Here is a 24058-nt window from a genome sequence, read left to right as displayed (position 1 = left end):
TAAATCAAAAAATTGCTCTCTTTTTTATTCGGGCTACTTAAATTTATTTTGGGCTACCAAAAACTGAAGAGTGCCTGCCCGAAGGGCTACCAGGGATTTTGAAATTTTGCAAGCCCTGTCACAGTTAGTCTTTCATAACTTTGATTAACTTGGTAAACTACATAAGAAATCAGTTTAAGCACAACTTCAAAAGAGTAAAACAAACATTTAGCTTAGATAAGTCTACAAATGAAAATCAACATGTAATTGAAATCTGAATGACAGAGACACTCAAGTATGAAACAGTTTCTTTAACATGGGCAGGCCTCCGGTACTAAACTTAACAGAGAGATAACCAGGAACCAGGACTGTTCCAGGATGATAACCCAAACCCAAATCCAGGATAAAGAGGTTCCGTGAATGTGGTGCTGAAGGTGTGGAGGTGGATCAGAGTGTCAGGGGACACTCTGTAGAAGGACAGAGTGCCACCAGGCCAGTCCAAATAGACTGCTATTCTGTTACAGACTCCGGTGGAAATGGAGGAGGAATAGGAAAAAGAGGAGGGGATGGATGTTTCAGTTTTATTGTGAAGGATATAATCAACACCATTTTCAGTGCACCTCACACTCCAGGAGTGATCACTCCATCCAAACAAAGAGTCACTAGTGTTTCCTTTCCTTGTAATTCTTTGGTAATTCAATGACAGAAGTGCCTGGCCACTAAACTCGACCTCCCAGTAACAGCGACCAGTCAGACCATTTCTGCACAGTAGCTGAGGACAGAGGTCATCAAATCTGTCTGGGTGATCAGGATATGACTGATCCTCCTCCACATGTGTCACCTTCCTATTGTTGTCAGACAGTCTGAGTTTTCCGTTTACTGTGTTTGTGTCGATTGTGAGTTGACAGGAATCTGATGGAGAGAAGAAACACAACCCAGCTGCAGTTATTGATCCATCATCTTTTCATTGGATTGACACTTTGATGATGACTCCTAACATCACAGATGTGATTGAGTGATGTGACAGTTTGATGATTTAATGCGTGCTGATTTGTTTCTATAAATCACATTAAAAACACACTTACACTTCTTCAGACCTGGTCTCAACCACTGGACTCCAGCAGGCTCCACCCTGAAAGGCGGGGGGGTTAGACCATCACAGTCTCAGCATGCAAACTTTTACACACATTTTTAGACACTGACAAAGGACCAGTCTAACATTTGGACACACTTGAATGTCTCTCAACTTATGTCATTTGACTGACACATTCCAGCAGATGCATTTGTATTAACTATTGAACTTTACTAATGATACATTATATCATTAGTATACAAGGTCTTGAATAATTAGGTCATGTCATATCATTAAGACCTCATATTACCATTATTTCCCAAAGGGGTTCTTCATTCTCAGACTGTGGGCTTACTTGTGGTTCCTAGGGTACTTAAAAGTAGAATGGGAGGCAAAGCCTTCAGCTTTCAAGCCCCTCTTTTGTGGAACCAGCTCCCAGTTTGGATTTGGGAGACAGACACCTTCTCTACTAGGGCTGGTTTAGGTGACCCTCAATCCTCCCTTAGTTATGCTACAATAGGTTTAAACTGCTGGGGGCCTCCAATGATGCAGCAGTTCTTCTTCACTCACTATGTATATTATACACCGCCCTGCATTCTCTTCTGCAGCGTGTCTTTCTTCCATCTCCCTCTCCTCACCTTGAACCGGTTGCAGCATTTAGCCCCTCCCTGAGCCTGGTTCTGCCAGAGGTTTCTTCCTGTTAAAAGGGGCTTTTTCCTTCCCACTGTCACCAAGTGCTTTCTGATTGTTGGGGTTTTCCATCTAATATTATCTATATTTTAGGGTAATATAGTCTTTACCCTAAAATATCAAGTGCCTTGAGGTGACTGTTGTTGTGATTTGGCACTGTATTAATAAAACTGAATTGAAATGAATGAGCTAAATGATGTATTTTTTTCTTTTCACATGACTGGGGGAGACTAAGTTGCCACTTGCTAGACCCTGAACACAAATATCTCCTGATCGTGTTGAACCAGTATTAAATTAGCAAAATAAAAAGGTTCCTAGATTTGTAACTGTTTACATAACACTCATATCTGCCAGAAAATACTCATCCAGAGGCTTAGTGGAGGAAAAAGAAAATGTTTTTCTTGCTCGTTCGCCACTATCCCAGATTGTCTGAGGCTGCAGCAGCTGTCTCCATACCTGAGCATGTCCAGCCTCCAGTTTAGGTGGTCCTGTCCCACAGCAAGCAGCTTCACAACTGCATCCCCTGGATGATTGTAGCTCAGGTCCAGCTCTCTCAGATGAGAGGGTTTTAAGTTCAGAGCAGACACCAGAGCCTTACAGCCTTGTTCTGTGATTTGACAGCCTGACAGCCTGCATGACGAAAGAGGAAGTTAGCGCAGAAATGGAGCCATAACTCTGGGGGTTGGCTTGGGCCACGTTTCCAGTATTGCTCTTGTTCTATGAGATAAGCCAAACTGTCCTGGTTGGATGGTTGATGGCATGTGGCACAGCCATTCCCAAAAAAGGGCACACCTCCCCACCTAGATGTTACCTCTTCATGGTTGGCAGCAATTTCCCAGAGACACGCTCAGAAGCATACTCAAACCACCTCTCTAGACTAAGTGGTCTAGATGGATTGTTCGCTTATGCTGTTTGCAAAATTAAAGGAATGAAGTTCATTTCTCCATTAACTTGACACAAGGTATACCATAAGGAATGCCATAAGGAATACCCAGCTTTTCTGGCAGTAACCCTTCTCTGTGCATGGAGTTGAAATCCACAGTCAAACCAGTGGGGAGATCTATTTCAGCAGAATGCCAGTGTCAGCTGATGGTTATGAGAGTATGTGAAGGAACATACTACCCAGCATCTAACAAGATGTGGCAATATAAAAATTAAAGCTTTTTCACAGTAAAACTGAGTCACTGACCTGAGGGCTGTTAGGTTGGACAATGAATAATTATTAATATTAATTAACTCCTACATCATCATCATAACATTTTGTTTTCAACAGCACAAAACTTTGCATCAAAGCACAGGATAAACTTGAGAATGCTGATGTATTTGCTTTTGTTAAACGTGCAGACACAAAGACATGTTTTTGACAGATGTTGTATGCAACTAAATTTTATAACATTCCAATTGCTAACATGCAAATTTTTTCTCTTTTGAATATTTATTATTTCATATAATTACGATGAGCAAGTATTTCTTATCGGATGATTAATCAATAGATTACTCAAATATATTCAATAGTGGCGGCTCTCGTATAATGTTACACAGAGTGACAGATTTTTATTTATGTGCTTTTGCTGATTGTTATTCCTGCTGTAATCAGAACGTCTAATCAAGGCTCAATAAAGTTGAAGAATGCAATTACTGCGATGAAATAATTCTAATACTTAAAACTTCATCCCAGACACGCCCTCTTTCTGCGTGTGTGTGGGTAGGTGTGTGTATACTCTTGTGCAGATCCAACCTTCAGCTTTCTGTTTGTGAGGGAGTGTGACATTTTGTAACGAGTGTGACATTACAAAATAGGGTGGGGTGGGGGTGGGTGGGGGTAAGATATGGCTCAAGTTTTACAATAGCACATATCAGTAAGTAATTGAATGGTTTTGTTTGTTGCCCTGACTAATGTCAGAAAGCAACATTACAAAATTAGATGGTGCCCTACCACCTACAAAGCCAGCTGCATTGACTGAGCTAAGGATGAAGGCTGTGGGTGGACAAAACACAGCTACACAAAACTGGATGTGACAGCCCTAGCCTATAGAAAAGTCACATCCAAATGTTTACAACACTGTCCTCTACCCTTTTTGATACTACCAATATCACAAACATTTTCCAGGTCAACTTCCAAAATGAGGGATACTGTTTGTCATTTCTATAAACCACATTTTAGATCAAGAGTTTAATTCATCCTAACCTGAGAACATTTTAAGAATCCTTACCTGAGTGTTTCAAGTTTACAGTGTGGACTTTCCAACCCAGCAGACAGTGCATTCACTCCAGCGTCCATCAGGTCATTATTACTCAGGTCCAGCTCTCTCAGACTTGAATGGGAGTTTAGAACGGAGGACAGAGCTTCACAGCTTCTTTCTGATAGGTTACAGGAACTCAGTCTAAAGAGCAAATATTATGAGGGCAATTCATTTATTTACTCTTGAGAAGTTAGCAATTTATTTACATGATGAAAGTAAACATCTTTATATACTTACAGAGCTTTGTTGGAGATTTTCACCACTGGCAGGAGCCTCAGAAGAGCCTCCTCTGAAGCAGAGTATTTCTTCAGGTCAAACACATCCACATCTTTTTCTGATGACAGTAAGATGAAGACCAGAGCTGACCACTGAGCAGGAGACAGTTTATCTGCAGAGAGACTTCCTGAACTAAGGGAGTGTTGGATCTCCTCCACTAGAGAACAATCATTCAGTTCATTCAGACAGTGGAACAGGTTTATGGTTTTCTCTGCAGCCAGATTCTGACTGAGCTTCCACTTGATGTACTTAACGGTTTCAAGATTGGACTGTGAACTACTTTCTGTTTGTGTCAGCAGACCTTGTAGGAGATTCTGATTAGTTTGCAGTGAAAGACCCAGAAGGAAGCGAAGGAACAAGTCCAGATGTCCATTCAGACTCTCTAAGGCCTTTTCCACTGCACTCTGGTGGAAGTGTTTCTCTGCAGATTCTTTTGTATCAAATTTCTTGGATGTTTTTTGTTGTTCTTCTAGCAGATTGTTTCCAGAGTTGATAAATGTCAGATGGACATGAAGAGCAGCCAGAAACTCTTGAACACTCAGATGGACAAAACAGAACACCTTGTCCTGGTACAGTCCCCTCTCTTCTTTAAAGACCTGTGTGAACACTCCTGAGTACACTGAGGCTGCTCTGATATCAATACCACACTCTTTGAGGTCAGATTCATAGAAGATCAGGTTTCCTTTCTGCAGCTGCTCAAAAGCCAGTTTTCCCAGAGAGTCAATTATGGTCCTGCTCTCTGGACTCCAGGGTGAATCTGTCTCAGCTCCTCCATCATACTTGACCTTCTTCACTTTGACCTGAACAACCAGGAAGTGGATGTACAACTCAGTCAGGGTCTTGGGCAGCCCTTCCCTCATGCTGGCTTTCAGCACATCCTCCAGAACTGTAGCAGTGATCCAGCAGAAGACTGGGATGTGGCACATGATGTGGAGGCTCCGTGACGTCTTGATGTGGGAGATGATCCGATTGGCCTTTTTCTCATCTTTTGATCTCTTCCTGAAGTACTCCTCCTTCTGTGGATCAGTGAACCCTCTGACCTCTGTCACCATGTCTACACACTGAGGAGGGATCTGATTGGCTGCTGCAGGTCGTGTGGTTATCCAGAGGCGAGCAGAGGGAAGCAGGTTCCCTCTGATGAGGTTTGTCAGCAGCACATCCACTGAAGTGGACTTTCTAGGGTCAGTTAGGATTGGAGTTTTGCGGAAGTTTAGAGGAAGTCGACACTCATCCAGACCATCAAAGATGAATACAACCTGGAAGTCTTCAAACGTGCAGATTCTTGCTTCTTTGGTTTCAGTAAAGAAGTGATGAACAAGTTCCACCAAGCTGAGCTTTTCCTCTTTCAGCACATTCAGCTCTCTGAAAGTGAATGGAAAAATGAACTGGATGACCTGATTGGCTTTGCCTTCTGCCCAGTCCAGAGTGAACTTCTGTGTCAACACTGTCTTCCCAATGCCAGCCACTCCTTTTGTTAGCACTGTTCGGATTGGTTCATCTCTTCCAGGCAAGCCTTTAAAGATGTCTTCTTGTCTGATTGTTGTTTCTGGTCTGTGTGGTTTCCTGGATGCTGTTTCAATCTGTCTGACCTCATGTTCATCATTGACCTCTGCAGACTCTCCCTCTGTGATGTAGAGCTCTGTGTAGATCTGATTCAGAGGAGTTGGGTTTCCTGCTTTAGCAATCCCCTCAAACACACACTGGAACTTCTTCTTCAGCTGAGATTTAAATTCACAACAAGCTCCAGCAGTTGTTCCTGAAACAACACTCTAAATAAGATCAATGCATAAATTCTTCACTATAAATGTAACCTCTTCCTTTTATTGAAAAGGTAACTGAATCCAGGTTATCAAGTTAATCTTATAAATTAAATATAAATGTCCTGTTTGTCCAGAAGTTTAAATCTTTAAAGAAAACTTCTTACTGCTCTGCAGATAATCAGCCAGTCTCTCCTGCTTCATTCTTCTCAAGAAGTGGACTGAGATCTTCACAATTGCCTCCCTGCTGCAGCTCTCTTGCTCTTCATCCCCACGTTCCAACACTCCCTCATCCTCTCTCCGTTTAACCAAGCATTCTGGGTAATCACGGTTCAGAGTAACCTTCATCATCTTCAGCTCATTCTTCACAAAAGTGATGATGTTGTCCTCCAGTACCTGAAGAAAAATACTATACGAGTCACACAATTTTGGAACCAAAAATCACCTTATGATCACAGCTTATAACTGAAATGCAAATCTTTATCTGCAGTAAATATTTGGAAATACATTTGAAAGTCAGTGCAGTCCTCCACCCTAAACAGACCATAAATATGGAGTCCAGGTGTGTCTGATTCTGCTGGGTAGACTGACCACTGGAAACCTCTGAGCTCCCCTGGTCCAATCTGAGTTGGAATCATAAGGAATTCGAATCAAATAGATGACACTTGTCAGTTGTTAAAAAAAAAGGAGAAAAAAAGATAAAAAAAAAATATCAAGGGAAACACAGGATGAAAACACAAGAATGAAGATCTATTCAATAAAAACAAGAACCAAAATTGAACCAATACTTACCAAGACATCAACACTGAGCACCAAGTAACCTTTATCAAGACTGATATTTTATAATAACTGTTGCCGTCATTTATATCTACTTATATTGTGCTTCCAGTTTTTTTCTTTGATAACTTCTGACCCTGTGTGTCCTTTGTATTCATCTATAATGGTTGGAATAGTTGTTCTGTTGTTCAGATCTCAGATGTGATCATTATGGGAACTCCCCCAGCAGCCTGAGCCTAAAACAGTAACTAAAGGTTGAACATTGGTCAGTTGTTCCAGCCTTAACTACAAGCTTTTTGAAATAGAAAGTTTGAAATTCTTAAAGGTAGAGAGGATCTCTGGCTCCTGAATCCAATCTCCAAGTTGGTTCCACGGGAGCGGAACCTGATAGCTGAGGCTCTGCCTTCAGTCTTACATGTGCAAACTGCAGTGCTATATTGGGACAATAAACTGCCGGGGGGAAAAATAAAGCACACCTGGCGGTGAACTGGTCCATGGTGACTCTTTAACTGTCAACAAATAGCGATAAGACAAACTTAAAACCTTCTTCAAATTGACCAAGATCAGGGGAGGCATTCATAGACTCACCCTAATTTATAGCCAAAGTATTTACTCACTGTCTCTTTACTGTTTCGCTAGCTTAGCTTAGCTCGTAGCCGACTCGTTAGCACCATGGCTACTTCACCTGTCCCTCCTGCACTTTCCTGCTCATTGTGTCAGATGTTTAGTTACTCCTCGGCCTCCTTTAGCAGTAATGATACCTGTAACAAATGTAGCATATTTGCAGCTCTGGAGGCCAGGATTACTGAATTGGAGACTCTGCTTTGCACCCTTCATTCACCCGTAGCTAGCCAGGCCCCTGTAGCTGGTGCAGCCGAAGATAGCATAGGCCCTGCTAGCTGTTCCCCGGCAGACCCCAAGCAGCTGGGGAAAGAGGGCGGCTGGGTGACGGTGAGGAGGAAGCTTAGTCTTAAACAGAAGCCCCAGGTACACCACCAACCTGTTCATGTGTCTAACCGTTTTTCCCCACTCGGCGACACACCAGCCGGGGGTCAAACTCTGGTAATTGGTGATTCTGTTCTCAGACATGTGAAGCTAGAGACACCGGCAACCATAGTCAATTGTCTTCCAGGGGCCAGAGCAGGCGACATTGAAGGAAATTTAAAACTGCTGGCTAAGGGTAAACGTAAATACAGTAAGATCATAATTCACGTCGGCAGTAATGACACCCGGTTACGCCAATCGGAGGTCACTAAAATCAATATTGAATCAGTGTGCAACTTTGCCAAAACAATGTCGGAGTCTGTAGTTTTCTCTGGTCCCCTCCCCAATCAGACCAGGAGTGACATGTTTAGCCGCATGTTCTCCTTAAATTGCTGGCTGTCTGAGTGGTGTCCCAGAAACGATGTGGGCTTCATAGATAATTGGCAAACCTTCTGGAGGAAACCTGGTCTTGTTAGGAGAGACGGCATCCATCCCACTTTGGATGGAGCAGCTCTCATTTCTAGAAATATGGACCAATTTATTAAACCCCCCAAAATATGACTATCCAGAGTTGGGACCAGGAAGCAGAGTTGCAGTCTTACACGCCTCTCTGTAGCTTCTCTCCTCCTGCTACCCCCCCCAAAAACCCATCTCCATTGAGACTGTGTCAGCTCCCAAAATGACAAAAAACAAACCAAAAACCAGCAATAAACAACTTAAACATAAAAAATCACAAAGAAAGAACAATACAGTATCCACATCTGAACCAAAGAGTAAAACAGTGAAATGTGGATTATTAAATATTAGTCTCTCTCCTCCAAGTCTCTGTTAGTACATGACTTAATAATTGATCAACAAATCGATTTACTCTGCCTTACAGAAACCTGGTTGCAGCAGGATGAGTATGTTAGTTTAAATGAATCAACACCCCCGAGTCATTCTAACTACCAGAAATCTGGAAGCACAGGCCGAGGGGGCGGTGTGGCAGCAGTTTTTCACACCAGCCTGTTAATTAACGAAAGACCAAGACAGACTTTTAATTCATTTGAAAGCCTGATGCTTAGCCTTGTCCAACCCAGCTGTAAAACTCAGAAACCAGTCTTACTTGTTATCATCTATCGTCCACCTGGGCCTTACACAGAGTTTCTCTCTGATTTCTCAGACTTTTTATCTGATTTAGTGCTCAGCTCAGATAAAATAATTATTGTGGGTGATTTTAACATCCATGTAGATGCTAAAAGTGACAGCCTCAACATCGCATTTAATCTGTTATTAGACTCAATTGGCTTCTCTCAAAATGTAAAAGAACCCACCCACCACTTTAATCACACTCTAGATCTTGTTTTAACATATGGCATAGAAACTGAACATTTAACAGTGTTTCCTGAAAACCCTCTGCTGTCTGATCATTTCCTGATAACATTCACATTTACAATAATTGATTACACAGCAGTGGAGAGTAGACTTTATCAAAGTAGAGGTCTTTCTGAAAGTGCTGTAACTAAGTTTAAGAATATAATCCACCCACTGTTATCATCTTCAATGCCCTGTACCAACATAGAGCAGAGCAGCTATCTGAACGCTACTCCAACAGAGGTCGATTATCTTGTTAATAATTTTACCTCCTCACCACGCATGACGACTCTGGATACTGTAGCTCCTGTGAAAACTAAGGCCTCAAATCAGAAGTACCTGACTCCGTGGTATAATTCTCAAACACGTAGCCTAAAGCAGATAACTCGTAAGCTGGAGAGGAAATGGCGTGTCACAAATTTAGAGGATCATTTAGCCTGGAGAAATAGTTTGCTGCTTTATAAGAAAGCCCTCCACAAAGCCAGAACATCTTACTATTCGTCACTGATTGAATAAAATAAGAACAACCCCAGGTTTCTCTTCAGCACTGTAGCCAGGCTGACAAAAAGTCAGAGCTCTACTGAGCCAACAATCCCTTTAACGTTAACTAGTAATGACTTCATGAACTTCTTCACAAATAAAATTTTTATCATTAGAGAAAAAATTACCAATAATCATCCCACAGATGTAATATCATCTAGAGCTACTTTTAGTACCATTGAGTTAAGTTAGACTCTTTTTCTCCAATTGATCTTTCTGAGTTAACTTCAATAATTAATTCCTCCAAACCATCAACGTGTCTTTTAGACCCCATTCCTACAAAACTGCTCAAAGAAGTCCTGCCATTAATTAATTCTTCAATCTCTAATAATCGGCTATGTACCACAGGCCTTCAAGCTGGCTGTAGTTAAACCTTTACTTAAAAAGCCATCTCTAGACCCAGCAGTCTTAGCTAATTATAGGCCAATCTCCAACCTTCCTTTCATATCAAAAATCCTTGAAAGAGTAGTTGTCAAACAGCTAACAGATCATCTGCAGAGGAATGGCTTATTTGAAGAGTTTCAGTCAGGTTTCAGAGCTCATCACAGCACAGAAACAGCTTTAGTGAAGGTTACAAATGATCTTCTTATGGCCTCTGACAGTGGACTCATCTCTGTGCTTGTCCTGCTAGACCTTAGTGCAGCGTTCGATACTGTTGATCATAATATCCTATTAGAGGGATTAGAGCACGCTGTAGGCATCACAGGTACTGTGCTGCAGTGGTTTGTATCATATCTATCTAACAGACTCCAATTTGTTCAAGTAAATGGAGAGTCCTCTTCACACACTAAGGTCAATTATGGTGTTCCACAGGGTTCAGTGCTAGGACCAATTCTATTTGCATTATACATGCTTCCCCTAGGCAGCATCATTAGAAGCCATAGCATAAATTTTCACTGCTATGCAGATGACACGCAGCTCTATCTATCCATGAAGCCAGATAACACACACCAATTAGTTAAACTGCAGGAATGTCTTAATGGCCGCTAACTTTCTGCTTCTTAATTCAGATAAAATTGAGGTTATTGTACTCGGCCCTGAAAATCTTAGAAATATGGTATCTAACCAGATTCTTACTCTGGATGGCATTACCTTACTGGAGGAACCTTGGAGTCATTTTTGACCAGGACATGTCCTTTAATGCACATATTAAACAACTATTTAAGACTGCTTTCTTCCATTTGCGCAACATCTCTAAAATTAGAAATATCCTGTCTCAGAGTGACGCTGAAAAACTAGTTCATGCATTTTTTACTTCCAGGCTGGACTACTGTAATTCTTTATTATCAGGATGTCCTAAAAACTTGCTGAAAAGCCTTCAGCTGATCCAAAATGCTGCAGCAAGAATACTGACAGGGACTAGAAAGAGAGAGCATATTTCTCCTGTTTTGGCTTCCCTTCATTGGCTTCCTGTTAAATCCAGAATTGAATTCAAAATCCTGCTCCTCACATACAAAGTCTTAAATAATCAGGCCCCATCTTATCTTAATGACCTTGTAGTACCATATCACCCAATTAGAGCACTTCGCTCTCGCTCTGCAGGCCTACTTGTTGTTCCTAGAGTATTTAAAAGTAGAATGGGAGGGAGAGCCTTCAGTTTTCAGGCCCCTCTTCTGTGGAACCAGCTTCCAGTTTGGATTCAGGAGAGAGACACTATCTCTACTTTCAAGATTAGGCTTAAAACTTTCCTTTTTGCTAAAGCATATAGTTAGGGCTGGACCAGGTGACCCTGAATCCTCCCTTAGTTATGCTGCAATAGACGTAGGCTGCCGGGGATTCCCATGATGCATTCAGTTTTTCCTTTCCAGTCACCTTTCTCACTCACTATGTGTTAATAGACCTCTCTGCATCGAATCATATCTGTCATTAGTCTCTGTCTCTCTTCCACAGCATGTCTTTCATCCTGTTTTCCTTCTCTCACCCCAACCGTCGCAGCAGATGGCCGCCTCCTGAGCCTGGTTCTGCCGGAGGTTTCTTCCTGTTAAAGGGAGTTTTTCCTTCCCACTGTCGCCAAAGTGCTTGCTCATAGGGGTCATATGATTGTTGGGTTTTCTCTGTATTTATCATTGTGCGATCTACTGTACAATATAAAGCGCCTTGAAGCGACTTTTGTTGTGATTTGGCGCTATATAAATAAAATTGAATTGAACTGAATTGAATTAAACAAAATCCTCAAATTGCATTTCTCAGGTTAGGACTGGGCGATATGACCCAAAATTCATCTCTCTATATTTTTTAGCTGGATGGCGATATACGATATATATCTCGATATTTTTTTTTTTAAGCCATAAAGTAAGAACAAAAAGAGTTCTTAGTCAAAGCTGTGTCCCAGATGTCACACAGGCACTTTTATTAACATACAGCGTAGATGTACATGAAGAAATTACTCAAAAATAAATTATCAGCATTTATTAAATAATAATACTCCATAAATAAAAGAAAACAATGTTGTTTTTGTGCATAACAAAAAGCTCACAATTGTGCAGTCAAAATGTAAACTAAAAGACGCTGAGCATAATAACAAAGACAGATTTCACAGCTGCTCTGTTCCCAACTTCTACTGCGTGACTGACAGCCTTGAGTTTGAAATCCGCTTCGTAACCATGTCACTTAACAGGTGCCATTTATGGTCCTTATACACACACAATACGGTGATATTACGTTGAAGCACAGTACGTATTACTCTGCGAGGCTCCAGACTACGGTAGCCGTAATGCTCTGACAATCCATCAAGCGGTGCAGCTCCGTAGCTTACCAAAGTCGTACTAAAACAGTTTTTGACAGATTGCTGAGCGCTGTGTATCACATAAAATCGGTTCGCGGTCATCAAGCACAACCAGAATTCATACATAAGGCGCACTGTCGATTTTTGAGAAAATGAAAGGATTTTAGGCTGTGCAGCCCCTGTGGGCTGCATATCGTTAGCACGGTTAGCTCGTTAGTGTGGTTAGCTCGCTAACATGTTGACACCGTCCAGCCCCACGCACGGGGCAATCCGCGGTAATTCGTTAACCGAGATTTGCCGTGTCTATCTTGTCGTTGCCTGCAGGTGACGCTATGGGGGAGAGGGAGTTGTGTTCAGTGAAGGAGAGGCGAGGCCGAGTAACGTTGCATAGAGACAAAAGTGGACGAAAGAGAAGCAAACTTGCGGCTCCACAAGTATAATTATAACGTAACATATACTATATTGATATAAACGATATTGTCACATCTTATATCTCGTATAAAAATATATCGATATTTTTTAAAAACTCGATATATCGCCCAGTCCTATCTCAGCTCACTGACTCAATTGTATTGATTAACCCTCAGCTTTAGATATAAAGATTTCCCTGGATTTGGATCCATAACCTTCCACTGCAATGGAGACCTTAGATTCCTACAATTTACAACAGCTGTATATTAACCTAAAACTTGCATACTATGTAATTAAGTATGCATCATGAAAGAAAAACAAAAATACACAGATGGTCCCTGATGATCATCTATATTCAGTCCCAAATGAATGTGTGCACTTACACGTACACATGTACATATTTATCAATAATATCATCTCTAGTCTATTTTGCTCTATCCCTTCACATTCTTTCTATATCTATGGAGGACACTTTAAGTGTGTGACTACCAAGGCAAATTTTCCTTATCCAATCACAAATGCTTCTTAAAAGGCTCTTAAAAGCACAGAAAAATGTGCCTTTCTAAACACAGAATCCCTTTTACATATTAGATTTGCATTCTAAAAGGAGAAGCTAATCCAGAAAATGAGGAAATGTTCATTCGTTGCACCCCATACGCGACTTCCCTGACTTACCTAGGAAAATTTTCATTGTGAGATTGGGATTTGGGGCAAAACATCGAAGGACACTGTAAAAGTATACCAAATACAAATTTGAGTAAAATGAATATCTTGACACTTTGTGGAAGTTGTGGCTTGTGGTTCAGCTGCAGGGTAGGAGTGTAGCAGTGGGTTCAGACTGCGGTGTCAAGGGAGGGTGACCAAAACGGCTGATCTCCATCATCTAATCATAGTTCCCCTATTTGAGTAGGATGCTGTGGTTTGTAAAGCTGGAAGAGGCAGGGGTGGAAAAATGCATGATCTAAAAGTTAAAAGCACTTGTAAATAAACTCGCGTACATTGCAAGGCTGTGTGTGCTGGGTGCTTTGTATCACACTGGTCTATTCTAAAATTCTGTAAGTGTGCTTGTTATACAACCTCATCCAGTCATTTCTGAGGACTTGGTTAACGGGCCTCTCTCTTTTGTTACATACCCGTAGACATTATGCTTGTCTTTATGTTACTTTTTACAAGAGTATATCTCGATGCATGCTCAAACATTCAGGTAAGGAAATCCCAAAAAGTTGGATTCCGTTCATTTGGATGTAGCGTTTTTAGTGGGAGAAATGTTTCGTCACTCATCGAAAAGTCACTTGGATTAGTGCCGAAACGTTTCTCCCAATGAAAATGCTACGTTCAAATGAACAGAATCAACTTTTGGGGATTTAGCGAGTATAAATCTGTTTTGGGTTTGTGGTAGTCTGCTTGAAAAAGTTGATGTGAATTTATATCACAAGCTTAAATAAATGTGTTAATTCCCCACCACCACCTGCCTGTGGATTGCAGTTCACTGCTGATCAAAAGCTGAATGCAATTGATATTATTGATTAAAAAGCAAGAGGGAGTGAGAGAGAGAGCATACAAGATTGTGTTTGCTGGGTAGCTCAGTGAATTCCAGCATGGCACAGGGATAGGATGCCAAGTGCAGTTGTGAAATTTCCTCACTACTATTCCTCAGTCAGCTCTTAGTGGTATTATAACAAAGTGGAATCAATTGGGAATCACAGCAACTCAGCAAATCACACAGCTAGATCCGCAGATGCTAAGGTGCATAGAGCACAGAATTTGCACAGAGAATTTGTAAGATGCAGTGGTTTAAAACACAATGAAACTGGACTAGAGCAGCGGTCCCCAACCCCCAGGCCACGGACCGGTACCGGTTCATGAGTCGTTTGGTACTGGGCCACGAGAGATGAGGGTCGGGTGTTAAATTTCTGGGTTTCGACTACTACTTTTTTCCTTCAATAATTCCTTTTCAACCCCTTGCATTACATTTACATATTTGCCCTTCCACCTGCTTCTGCCCTATGGACATTGCCCTTTCCAGCTGCCTGCACTGCATATACAGTGGTGTGAAAAAATGGTTGCCCACATAAATGTTTCAAATCATCAAACAAATTTAAATATTAGACAAAGATAACATGGTTAAACAACAAATTCAGTTTCTAAATGAAGGTGTTTATTATTGAAGGCAAAAAAAGCCAAACCTACATGGCCCTGTGTGAAGCAGCACAGTGTATGACTGCTCCCATTACAACTGGTGTGAAAGTAATACAGCATTTCAGAAAAGGAACATCATACCAACGATAAAATATGGGGGTTGTAGTGTGGTGGTCTGGAGCCGTTTTGGTGCCTCAGGACCTGGAAGACTTACTGTGGTAAATAGAAGCATGAATTCTGCCTACTAAAACATCCTCAAAGAGAATGTCAGGCCATCTGTTCATGACTTCAAGCTGAAGTGCACTTCTTCTGGAGTAGGACAATGATCCAAAACAAATCAGCAAGTCCACCACTGAATGGCTTAAGAAAAACAAATGAAGCCTGTGGAGTGGCCTAGTCAAAGTTCTGACCTGATTTTGACTGAGATGCTGTGACATGACCTTGAAAAGCTGGCCCAATGCGGCTGAATTACACAGTGAAGGGCTATGACTTCTCCTCTGTCGTCCCTCGCTCTAAGTCTTTTCACCGCAGATCTTCAGTCTTCTGGCATCCTACTCACTGGCTCGGGACTAGAGGAAAAAGCCCCTTTCTGCTTCTGCCTCTCATTTTTATACACCTTTACAGACCTATCTAGACATGCCTAGACATCTTCCGGTCGGAAACACCATCTATGGACATGTCACGTTCCTCCTTAGGTCCACCCTTTGCTCTTTGACGCACTGGCATGACTTGCAGTTTTAGTGCATTTCTTTTCTTCCACTCCACCCAACAATGCTGCAGCTCAACTTCCCTAAAAACTCTTAAGTTTCATACAAACAGAAATTACTCCTCCTTTTTTTAAATGTCTTAAGGACCGTTTAATTCATGCACACCCATTATGATTTATTATTAATCTTTTAGCAATGCAATGCATACATAACTCTTTTTATTTGATTCTACGCTTTAACAGACACAACAACTTCCCTTATTTCCATTTGTGACGAACATGCCGGGGATTCTCACACTCTTCTGACAAAACACACACACACAAAAAATTACAAAGCGGGCAAACATTTTCTCACACTACTGTGAAATGCTCTTTCCCCACCCTTTCTTGCTGTACTTGCTTCTTGCATGTACAGCATTTTAGCTGGTCCATTTCCTTTACTCCCCCTCAGTCTCAAACTCACACCTCACCACAGCATAAAGGAATTCTAAAGTCAAAGTCAGTCAGTCTACTCAGATTCAAAACAGTGAAACAGTTGCTAGTAAATAAACTCAAATACTTCTGCTACTTCCTTTCATTCGATATGCAATGCCTCCACCACTCCACAACATTTTTCTATGATGTCTTTGACAGGGGCTACTTATGTAGCATCTTAAATTGAAGTCCCTACATACATTGTGCTTGAACAAAAGTACAAAGAAGACACCTGCTGAAACAACTGGAGTCCCACAGACAGACGGTCTTTTCACTACAGAAACGCCTTAAACAACATCCATTCTTTACACTTTGTGTTTTTAAATAAACTCCAACACACACACACACACACACACACACCTTGTGCGTGAAAAGAGCCGAGCTGACATTAAGCATTGTTGAACAATTTATCCAGAAAAAAGGAATGATCTATGTAGATTAGATACAGATTACCTATTTGCCGCAGAAGGCCATCCTTCTTTAAACTCGGTAATAATCTGCATTGAATGGTCACTCATTAAGGACACACAGCTAGTTGGTAATCCAGAAGATTCAGGTCTCTGCTGGATCCTAAAAGAAAACAAATGTTGATTTTCTAAATGCAACACTTTCATAAAGCAAGGATGAAAATTTAGAAATGGCACAAATGATGAACTAAACAACTCAAATCAGGCAATATTATTGTATAGCATATTTTAATTAAATTAAATCAGTAATGATTTTAATGAGGTTAATCAACCCCCTCTGTGAATCGCTACCTTATTGTGGTGGAGGGGTTTGTGTGTCCCAGGGATCCCAGGGGCTATGTTGTCTAGGGGCTTTTTGCCCCCTGGTAGGGTCTCCCAAATTGTCTAAAATTGACTAATTTAGTAGATATTTAATTAGCGTGGAAAAATAGTTTGTTGCTCTGTAAAAAGCCCTCCATAAATCCTTGAACATCTCACTATTCAGTCAGTGACTGAAGAAAATGAGAAAACCCTAGGTTTCTCTTAATCCTGTAGCAAGGATGACAAAAAAAGAGGTCTGTTGAGCCAAGTATTCCTTTAATCTACTAACTAGTAATGACTTCATGAATTTCTTCAAAGAAAATTGTAACCATTAGAGAAGAAAATTATTTGAAAACATCGAATAGTATCATTATGTACAGCTATGTTTTAAATATTGATATAAATAATAAATATTAACATTTATTATTTTTTCTGATTCTTCATTCTCAGTCAACTTCAGTAATTACTTCTTCTCAGACTGAGGGATTACTTGTGGTTCCTAGAGGACTTAAAAGTAGAATGGGAGGCAGAACCTTCAGCTTTTAGACCCCACTTCTGTGGAACCAGTTCTCAGTTTAGATAAAGGAGACAGACATCCTTTTTGCTTTAAGATTAGGCTTAAAACTTTCCTTTTTGATAAAGCTTAGAGTTGGGTCTGGATCAGGTGAACTAGAATCCTTCCTTAGATATGTAGAAATAGACCTAGGCTGCTGGTTGCTTCCCATGATGCTCAAGTGTTTCTTTTTTACTGACCTCTTTCCCCCCTGTATCTGGTTATAAATCACTCTGCATATAATCATTAGTTATTAATCTTAACGCATTAGTGTGAAAAGCTTGTCTATTTGTAATTAGGGGCTGGTTCCCTGATAATTTTCCGCTTCCTATTGCTGATGAGACAGATTTGATGGTCACTGGACCTCAAATTTCATTACTTGTCCCAAAACTTCACCTTGAAAATTGATGACTATGTCACAAGTTGTAGGGAGAAGGTCAAGAACTTGGGCGTGTGGTTTGACACAGTTTTCTCCAAGTCTCATGTAACAGAGAGAACAAAGACTACCTTTTATCACCTAAGGAACATAGCTAAAATCAGTTTTGTCACTTGAAATTGGGTTTTTGTCCATAAATTTGTGGCTTCATGCATTGAGTATTGAAATAATCTCTTTTCTGGGTTAACAAAGAAAAGCTTTACAAGAGGTTCACAGATGGTACCAAATGTGGCTGCTTGCATTTTAACCTAAACTGGGAAATATAATACTGAGTGCTGAGCTGTCACATGGAGAAGAGTCATGGACAGTTAGAGATGGTCATCTCACCTCTGAGCTTTGGTCTGGCTCTCATGTTCCCCATACAGAGTGCTTTTAGAGGGAGGGACTCCCTCCTTTCTGTCCTCACACTGATCCATGCTGCTGAACTCACATCCACATCAGCCCACACACACTTTCTACCTTCACCTGCAGAGGAAACACAAATCTTCATGTGCACATCAACTGAAATCCTCCTTTCCATCATGTGTGCTGTCCAAATATCAGCTGCATCTTTCCTGCTTCATCTCAGTGTCAGCTGAATGCAGACAGACAGCAGTGTGAAGCTCCCATCAGCTGCTCCACTTCTACTATCGGTCCACTAGATGGAGCCATGAAGCACACACGATGCATTCACTGATACACACTGATTCACTGTGACTGGAAGCTTCAGTCCATTAATATTCAGTCAATTTAACATGTCTGACACAATGTTTAAACATTTCAGCTGATCCATGATTCAAAGACGATCAGCAGAGTTGAAAGCTTCACAATACCTTTTACTGCTTACTGTGTAGAGAATTGTATTAATTTGTACTGATTGATTTGCTGTTGCTTCTATCTAGTAGTGTTCCATTTCTAATTTCTAAGATTAAAGTAGACAGCCAAACATGGGTGTTACTAAGCATTTTTACATTATCAATTAAAATTCTAAATGTGTTTTTAATTCACTCAGCTCTTCTCATGAAATATCAGAAGTTAGGAGCCAAATAGAGTTTCAGACTGTTCATGATATTACATTAATAGTTTCTTAAAGAAATATGAAACCTTAGAGCAGATATTTGCTTAAAAATAAATCATCAGTTATTCAAAATGTTAGAATTTACTATTGATTAATCATCTGATAAGTGTTCCAGTATCATTCATACATATTTACCTCCAATGTATATCAGCATGGATAACACACAGACGTCGCATAAACACTGACACCATTGATCATGTTAACTAAACACTGCACAATAGCAATAACTTCATGTATAGTTTAAGAAGAATGGACATGGATTAAATCTTTGATGAATAAACTCAGAAATTATAACAAACCATTTTATTTTATGACAGAATCAGCAGCACGCTGTTGTGTTCGACTTTAATGGTGAGACTACAGTTTTCTTCTGGGAAACAAAAAACAACACAGATTCAGTGTCTAGATTAAACGTGAATCTGAGTGATGGTTTCTGACATTCTGCTGAATGTACATGAATCCTACAGCACTCAGGTTTTCTGAATATACATTATCAGGACATTTGCACTAGTCTGACTTTCAGACAATTCAGAGTTTCTTTTGCTGCTCAAACACAAACAGAAAAACTAGAAACAGTTAATCTACATGTTTATTCACTCACCCTCATGATTTAAAAAAAGTTAAATATTCACAAGAAAAAGAAAAACCTCCTGTTAATGAAGACAAATCAAATGAAGAGTTCCACTAAAAACCATTAATTTCATTTAAATACAGGTTTTAACTGTTTGTGTACAAACTGTGTGCTTAGGCCACTCCCTTCATCTCTTCACTTGAAAATATATTGTCTGACTGGTCAGACAGTATGAGACTATAATTAAACAAAGTACAGTGACTCAACCAGCCAGTAACAGGAGAAGTGGGAGGGTTTTTTTCTGACCTCAGGGAGGAAGTGTACTGTAAAAATAGTAACTAGCAGTTGTTGATCTCAGTAAAGTTTTCAAAATTATTCAAAAATATAGATTCGATAGCTCTTGATCTCTATTCTGGAACAACAGCAGAGAAGATTAGATTTGCAGCACAAGTTACCATGGCAACATAGCCTGGTGAGAGGTAATTTGCTTTTGTAGTACAGAAATCACAGGGTTAACAACAAAATTACCCAAATGACATAAAACCTGGCTTGTAGTACTGGCCTCAGCAAATGGTACCCTCACCACATTTCTATGTGTTTTGCAGTTTTCAATGTAGGGTCATGCTTTAAAGAGGACATACAACACTATAAGTCTGTCCCAAAACCGAGGCCACATTTGAAGGCCGATTACGTCACAGCCAGGCGACGAAGGCTGTACCAATTCGAAGGCTGCTCCAAATGCGGCCAACAAATGCGTCCTTCATTTCTCCGAATTTGAAGGATGGGTCGGGTGTATCCTTCATGGCCCAACCTATCCCAAGATTCATAGCGCGGCCCAGCCAATTCCAGTTTCCAACAATGGAGGCAGCTACTTAGTTTTAATGTTACTCTTATTACTCTTTCTTGGTCACAAAATAAACTTTTAACATATTTTTAGGTGAGAATGTAATCTGTGTCAAATATCTGTTCAATTTATCAGGACATCACATATATGCAAAAGTGCTCTGACGTTTTCGGAGACGTCTGTTACCCACCAGCTCGAGGGTGACCGGGAGGTTGAGGCCCACTAGAGCTGGCGAGAACACCGGACTCCGAGCACATCGCTTTCAGATCCCTGTGGTCTTTCACTACTCTGGCTAAAAATGATATATAAGTCACTTAGATAACGTAAAAATGTTATCGTTTCTCTTTTTTCAGTGTTTTACTTGTTCCTGGGTAAATTGGTTTGGCTGAAATTAAAGTTATAGTTTTCACACAGCAAAATAAGCGTCAAATAGAAAACTGATTAAACAGAAGTGTGAGATGGTCAAGAATTTACTCCGATGTCCTGTTATATATTAGCAAACGAGGAGCAGACGACGACCACGAAGGCCAGGTCCTCCGAAGGATGTGGCCTAGGTTTTGGGACAGACCTTATATGTATAAAGAATAATTAACATCACAGAGCCCTGCTCTAAAAACAGTCTAATTTAGCATTGTCTGTGTAGCTGGATTTAAGTAATACCAGTTAAATTTAAAATTTAATTTAAAGGGCCCTTGTGCTAGAATGTCATCACTGTGTTGGTTAGTTGCTGCTAACAGACTTACATTAGTTTATGTTTGCTACCTAGAGACAGAACCGATAACTCAGTGGAAAACAAGGACGCCAAAACTAAACAGCAGTCTAAGGGGTCACTTTTATGTTGCCCCTAGCTGCAACAATGGGTTTTATGTTAGAAAAAAAAACAAAAAGAAAAGAAAACAAACACTGTCCACTTTCACAGTGTCTCTTAAGCAGTAAGTAGTTCTCTCATGTTTGGTAGTTGCACGGATACAGATTGTTTTTTTGTTTTTTTTAGTCTTAACAGAATGGAGCTCATCCTAAAACGGTCTTTGAGGAGTGAATTAACTGGGATTTCACAAAAACTTAAGTAGATTAATACACTGAGATACGATATTTATCATCAACTTTATGAATGAGGAAGTGAGGGACAGCTGCTTCAAGCTCAGCAGGAGAGATGGAGTGAAAGAGAAACTCCTGTTGTGATGAGATAAAAACTGTGACTGATAGGTATTCCTCTTCAAATGGTTTGGGTAATTATAATGAAGATGCACGATTACTATAACTTTTGGTCGGTGTAATTTAATCTTGTGTCTAAGTTGCGCCTCTGTCAGTCAACATTACTTTCGGTTGGAGAAGGGCCAACCATAGGTTACCTAGTTTTTGTGTGTGTTTGTTTCTTTGTTTGTTTTTTTAAAAACAGAGATTACATGTTGAATATGTTTCGAGGCTGCAGGTTAAATCGCGCACTGACCGCGTTCATTTCCTGGTTTGTGGGTTGCGTCTCCTGAAGAGGAAATCTACGACACATCTGTTTGCTCAACACCAATTAATCCGAGACACCGAACATCAACTAGCTTGGTTGCTCTGTTCTACTCTACATCTATTTTATCCAGAAGATAGCGGACATCGTTCGTCTTTCATAGGCTGTGACTTCTTAACTTGACTTAGAGTTTTTGCTGGAACTTAGCTGCACACAGCTCATACTAATCTATATCCCACTCATGCTATATTGTCTTCAAACAAAGAACGCATAACAGAACAAAAATAAAAAGTAAAAGGTCCTAAAGACAGACCTCCTGAAAACAGAGGGGGGGAAGAGATATCTCTCAGTTTAACTATTTTTGTCCACTAAAGAGAACATAAAGAACAGGCTGGGTTTCAGGAGGTTAAATGGGGAAACAAAGCAAACTTACAGTTTCTTGAAGCAGAGCCAAAACAGTAAAAGTCCCACTCGCCACTAAACACGAACAAACAATTCAGCTGCTTCTTCGAAGGAGGCAGCGCTTCACCTGAAGTGAACCAGGTGGGAGGGGCTCAGCAGAAGTCATGGGATTTCCGACTCTTTTTAGAGAACCGGCTCTTTCGGCTCGTCTCACTAAAAAGAGTCGGTTCTCTCGGCTCCCAACCGACTCTTCAGGTTGTTTTGTTGCTTGAATTAATTTATTATTAACAACAATATAAAATTATGCACAAAAGGAATTACTAATGTAAAAAAAGTGGTTTTATTTATATATGTTTATATATAAATATATACGGTGGCCCCTAGAGACAAAGCACGTACAAACTCCAAAGCACGTACAAACTCCAAAACACATTTCTAGCGTTAACTGAACTTCAAAAACAGAGCTACCTAGATCAATTAAATTACACAATTGAAAACATGTGTATTGTTTGTGTATTTATACACAAGCACTCATATATATTCAAATAATTTAAAAAAAAAAAAAAAATGTTCATTTACCTGTTACTACCACAAACCGAATCCGGTCGTTGGTACTTCCTGGCTTGTGTAGCCACTAGGTAACAAAAGCTCAACACTGCCCCTAGCGTCCTGGAGCACTTCTACTGTGGTTTGTACGTGCTTCGGAGTTTGTACGTGCTTCGGAGTTTGTACGTGCTTCGGAGTTTGTACGTGCTTCGGAGTTTGTACGTGCTTCGGAGTTTGTACGTGCTTCGGAGTTTGTACGTGCTTCGGAGTTTGTACGTGCTTCGGAGTTTGTACGTGCTTCGGAGTTTGTACGTGCTTCGGAGTTTGTACGTGCTTCGGAGTTTGTACGCGTTCGGAGTTTGTACGTGCTTCGGAGTTTGTACGTGCTTCGGAGTTTGTACGTGCTTCGGAGTTTGTACGCGCTTCCGGAGTTTGTACGTGCTCGGAGTTTGTACGTGCTTCGGAGTTTGTACGTGCTTCGGAGTTTGTACGTGCTTCGGAGTTTGTACGTGCTTCGGAGTTTGTACGTGCTTCGGAGTTTGTACGTGCTTCGGAGTTTGTACGTGCTTCGTCTCTAGCGGTCACTGTAAATATACTTTTATTTATTCACTCCACATAAAATGTAATAAATAAATCATATAATACAAAAAACGACTATTTACATTTCAACTTTTAACCATTTAAATTTTCACCTTTTTTCTTTTAAACAAATTTAAAGTGAAACAACACAAACCAAAACACAATTAAATATAAATATGAAAAAATATGAAAACAAAAAGAAGACGCACATGTCACAACTGGGGCAGCAGTCGTGTGATGAATAAATGAGGACCCAAGATGGAGATGCGAGTGGAGGTTTATTTACAGTGAAAATAACAGAAGTGAGGGCAGGACTGAACATAAACCTAAACTGGGTGAAACTAACAAACAAACCTGGACATAAGGTCAGCAGGAGAAACTCAGAGATGGCAGATGAGGACGGCAGAACAGGGAGACGGAGAGAAACATAGGGAATGAACACAGACGACGCGATGAGGAGCACAGGCAGACACGCAGTATAAATACACACATCAGGTAATCAGGAAATGGCACACAGGAGGGGACACAGCTGGAACTAATGGACATAACGAGACACAAACCTACAAAGTAAAACAGGAAACTCACAGACTGTTTTACACAACCAACAGGGGACACGAAAAGGAGAGGCACAGGTAGGAATGAAAGAAACACAACTCAAACCCTAAGAACAAATACAAAATCAGAATAAACTAGAAAAAGGATAATAATAAACTTAAAG

At 40.5% G+C, this 24058-nt stretch overlaps 1 protein-coding gene across 3 annotated transcripts; it reads right to left on the bottom strand.

The window, feature by feature from the left end:
- On the bottom strand, positions 1-22356 carry LOC116318817 (NLR family CARD domain-containing protein 3-like). Of its 3 annotated transcripts, XM_039617675.1 has the most exons (10): positions 22247-22356; positions 18210-18347; positions 16580-16696; positions 6562-6640; positions 6185-6413; positions 4222-6016; positions 3955-4125; positions 2198-2371; positions 1065-1111; positions 1-891 (listed from the first exon to the last, which is right to left on the bottom strand). In XM_039617675.1, the coding sequence occupies exons 2-10, from the start codon at positions 18296-18298 to the stop codon at positions 320-322; spliced, it is 3273 nt and encodes a 1090-aa protein (XP_039473609.1). In that variant the 5' UTR covers positions 18299-18347; positions 22247-22356; the 3' UTR covers positions 1-319. The 3 variants fall into 3 exon arrangements, with proteins under 3 accessions (XP_039473609.1, XP_039473611.1, XP_039473610.1); XM_039617677.1 differs by lacking the exons at positions 18210-18347; positions 22247-22356 and having other exon boundaries at positions 6525-6640; positions 16580-16649; XM_039617676.1 differs by lacking the exons at positions 16580-16696; positions 18210-18347; positions 22247-22356 and having other exon boundaries at positions 6525-7502.
- Between the last annotated feature and the right edge of the window lie 1702 nt (positions 22357-24058).

Source organism: Oreochromis aureus, linkage group 9, assembly GCF_013358895.1.
Source record: "Oreochromis aureus strain Israel breed Guangdong linkage group 9, ZZ_aureus, whole genome shotgun sequence".
Classification (NCBI taxonomy): domain Eukaryota; kingdom Metazoa; phylum Chordata; class Actinopteri; order Cichliformes; family Cichlidae; genus Oreochromis; species Oreochromis aureus.
This window is presented reverse-complemented; position numbering and strand designations above follow the sequence as displayed.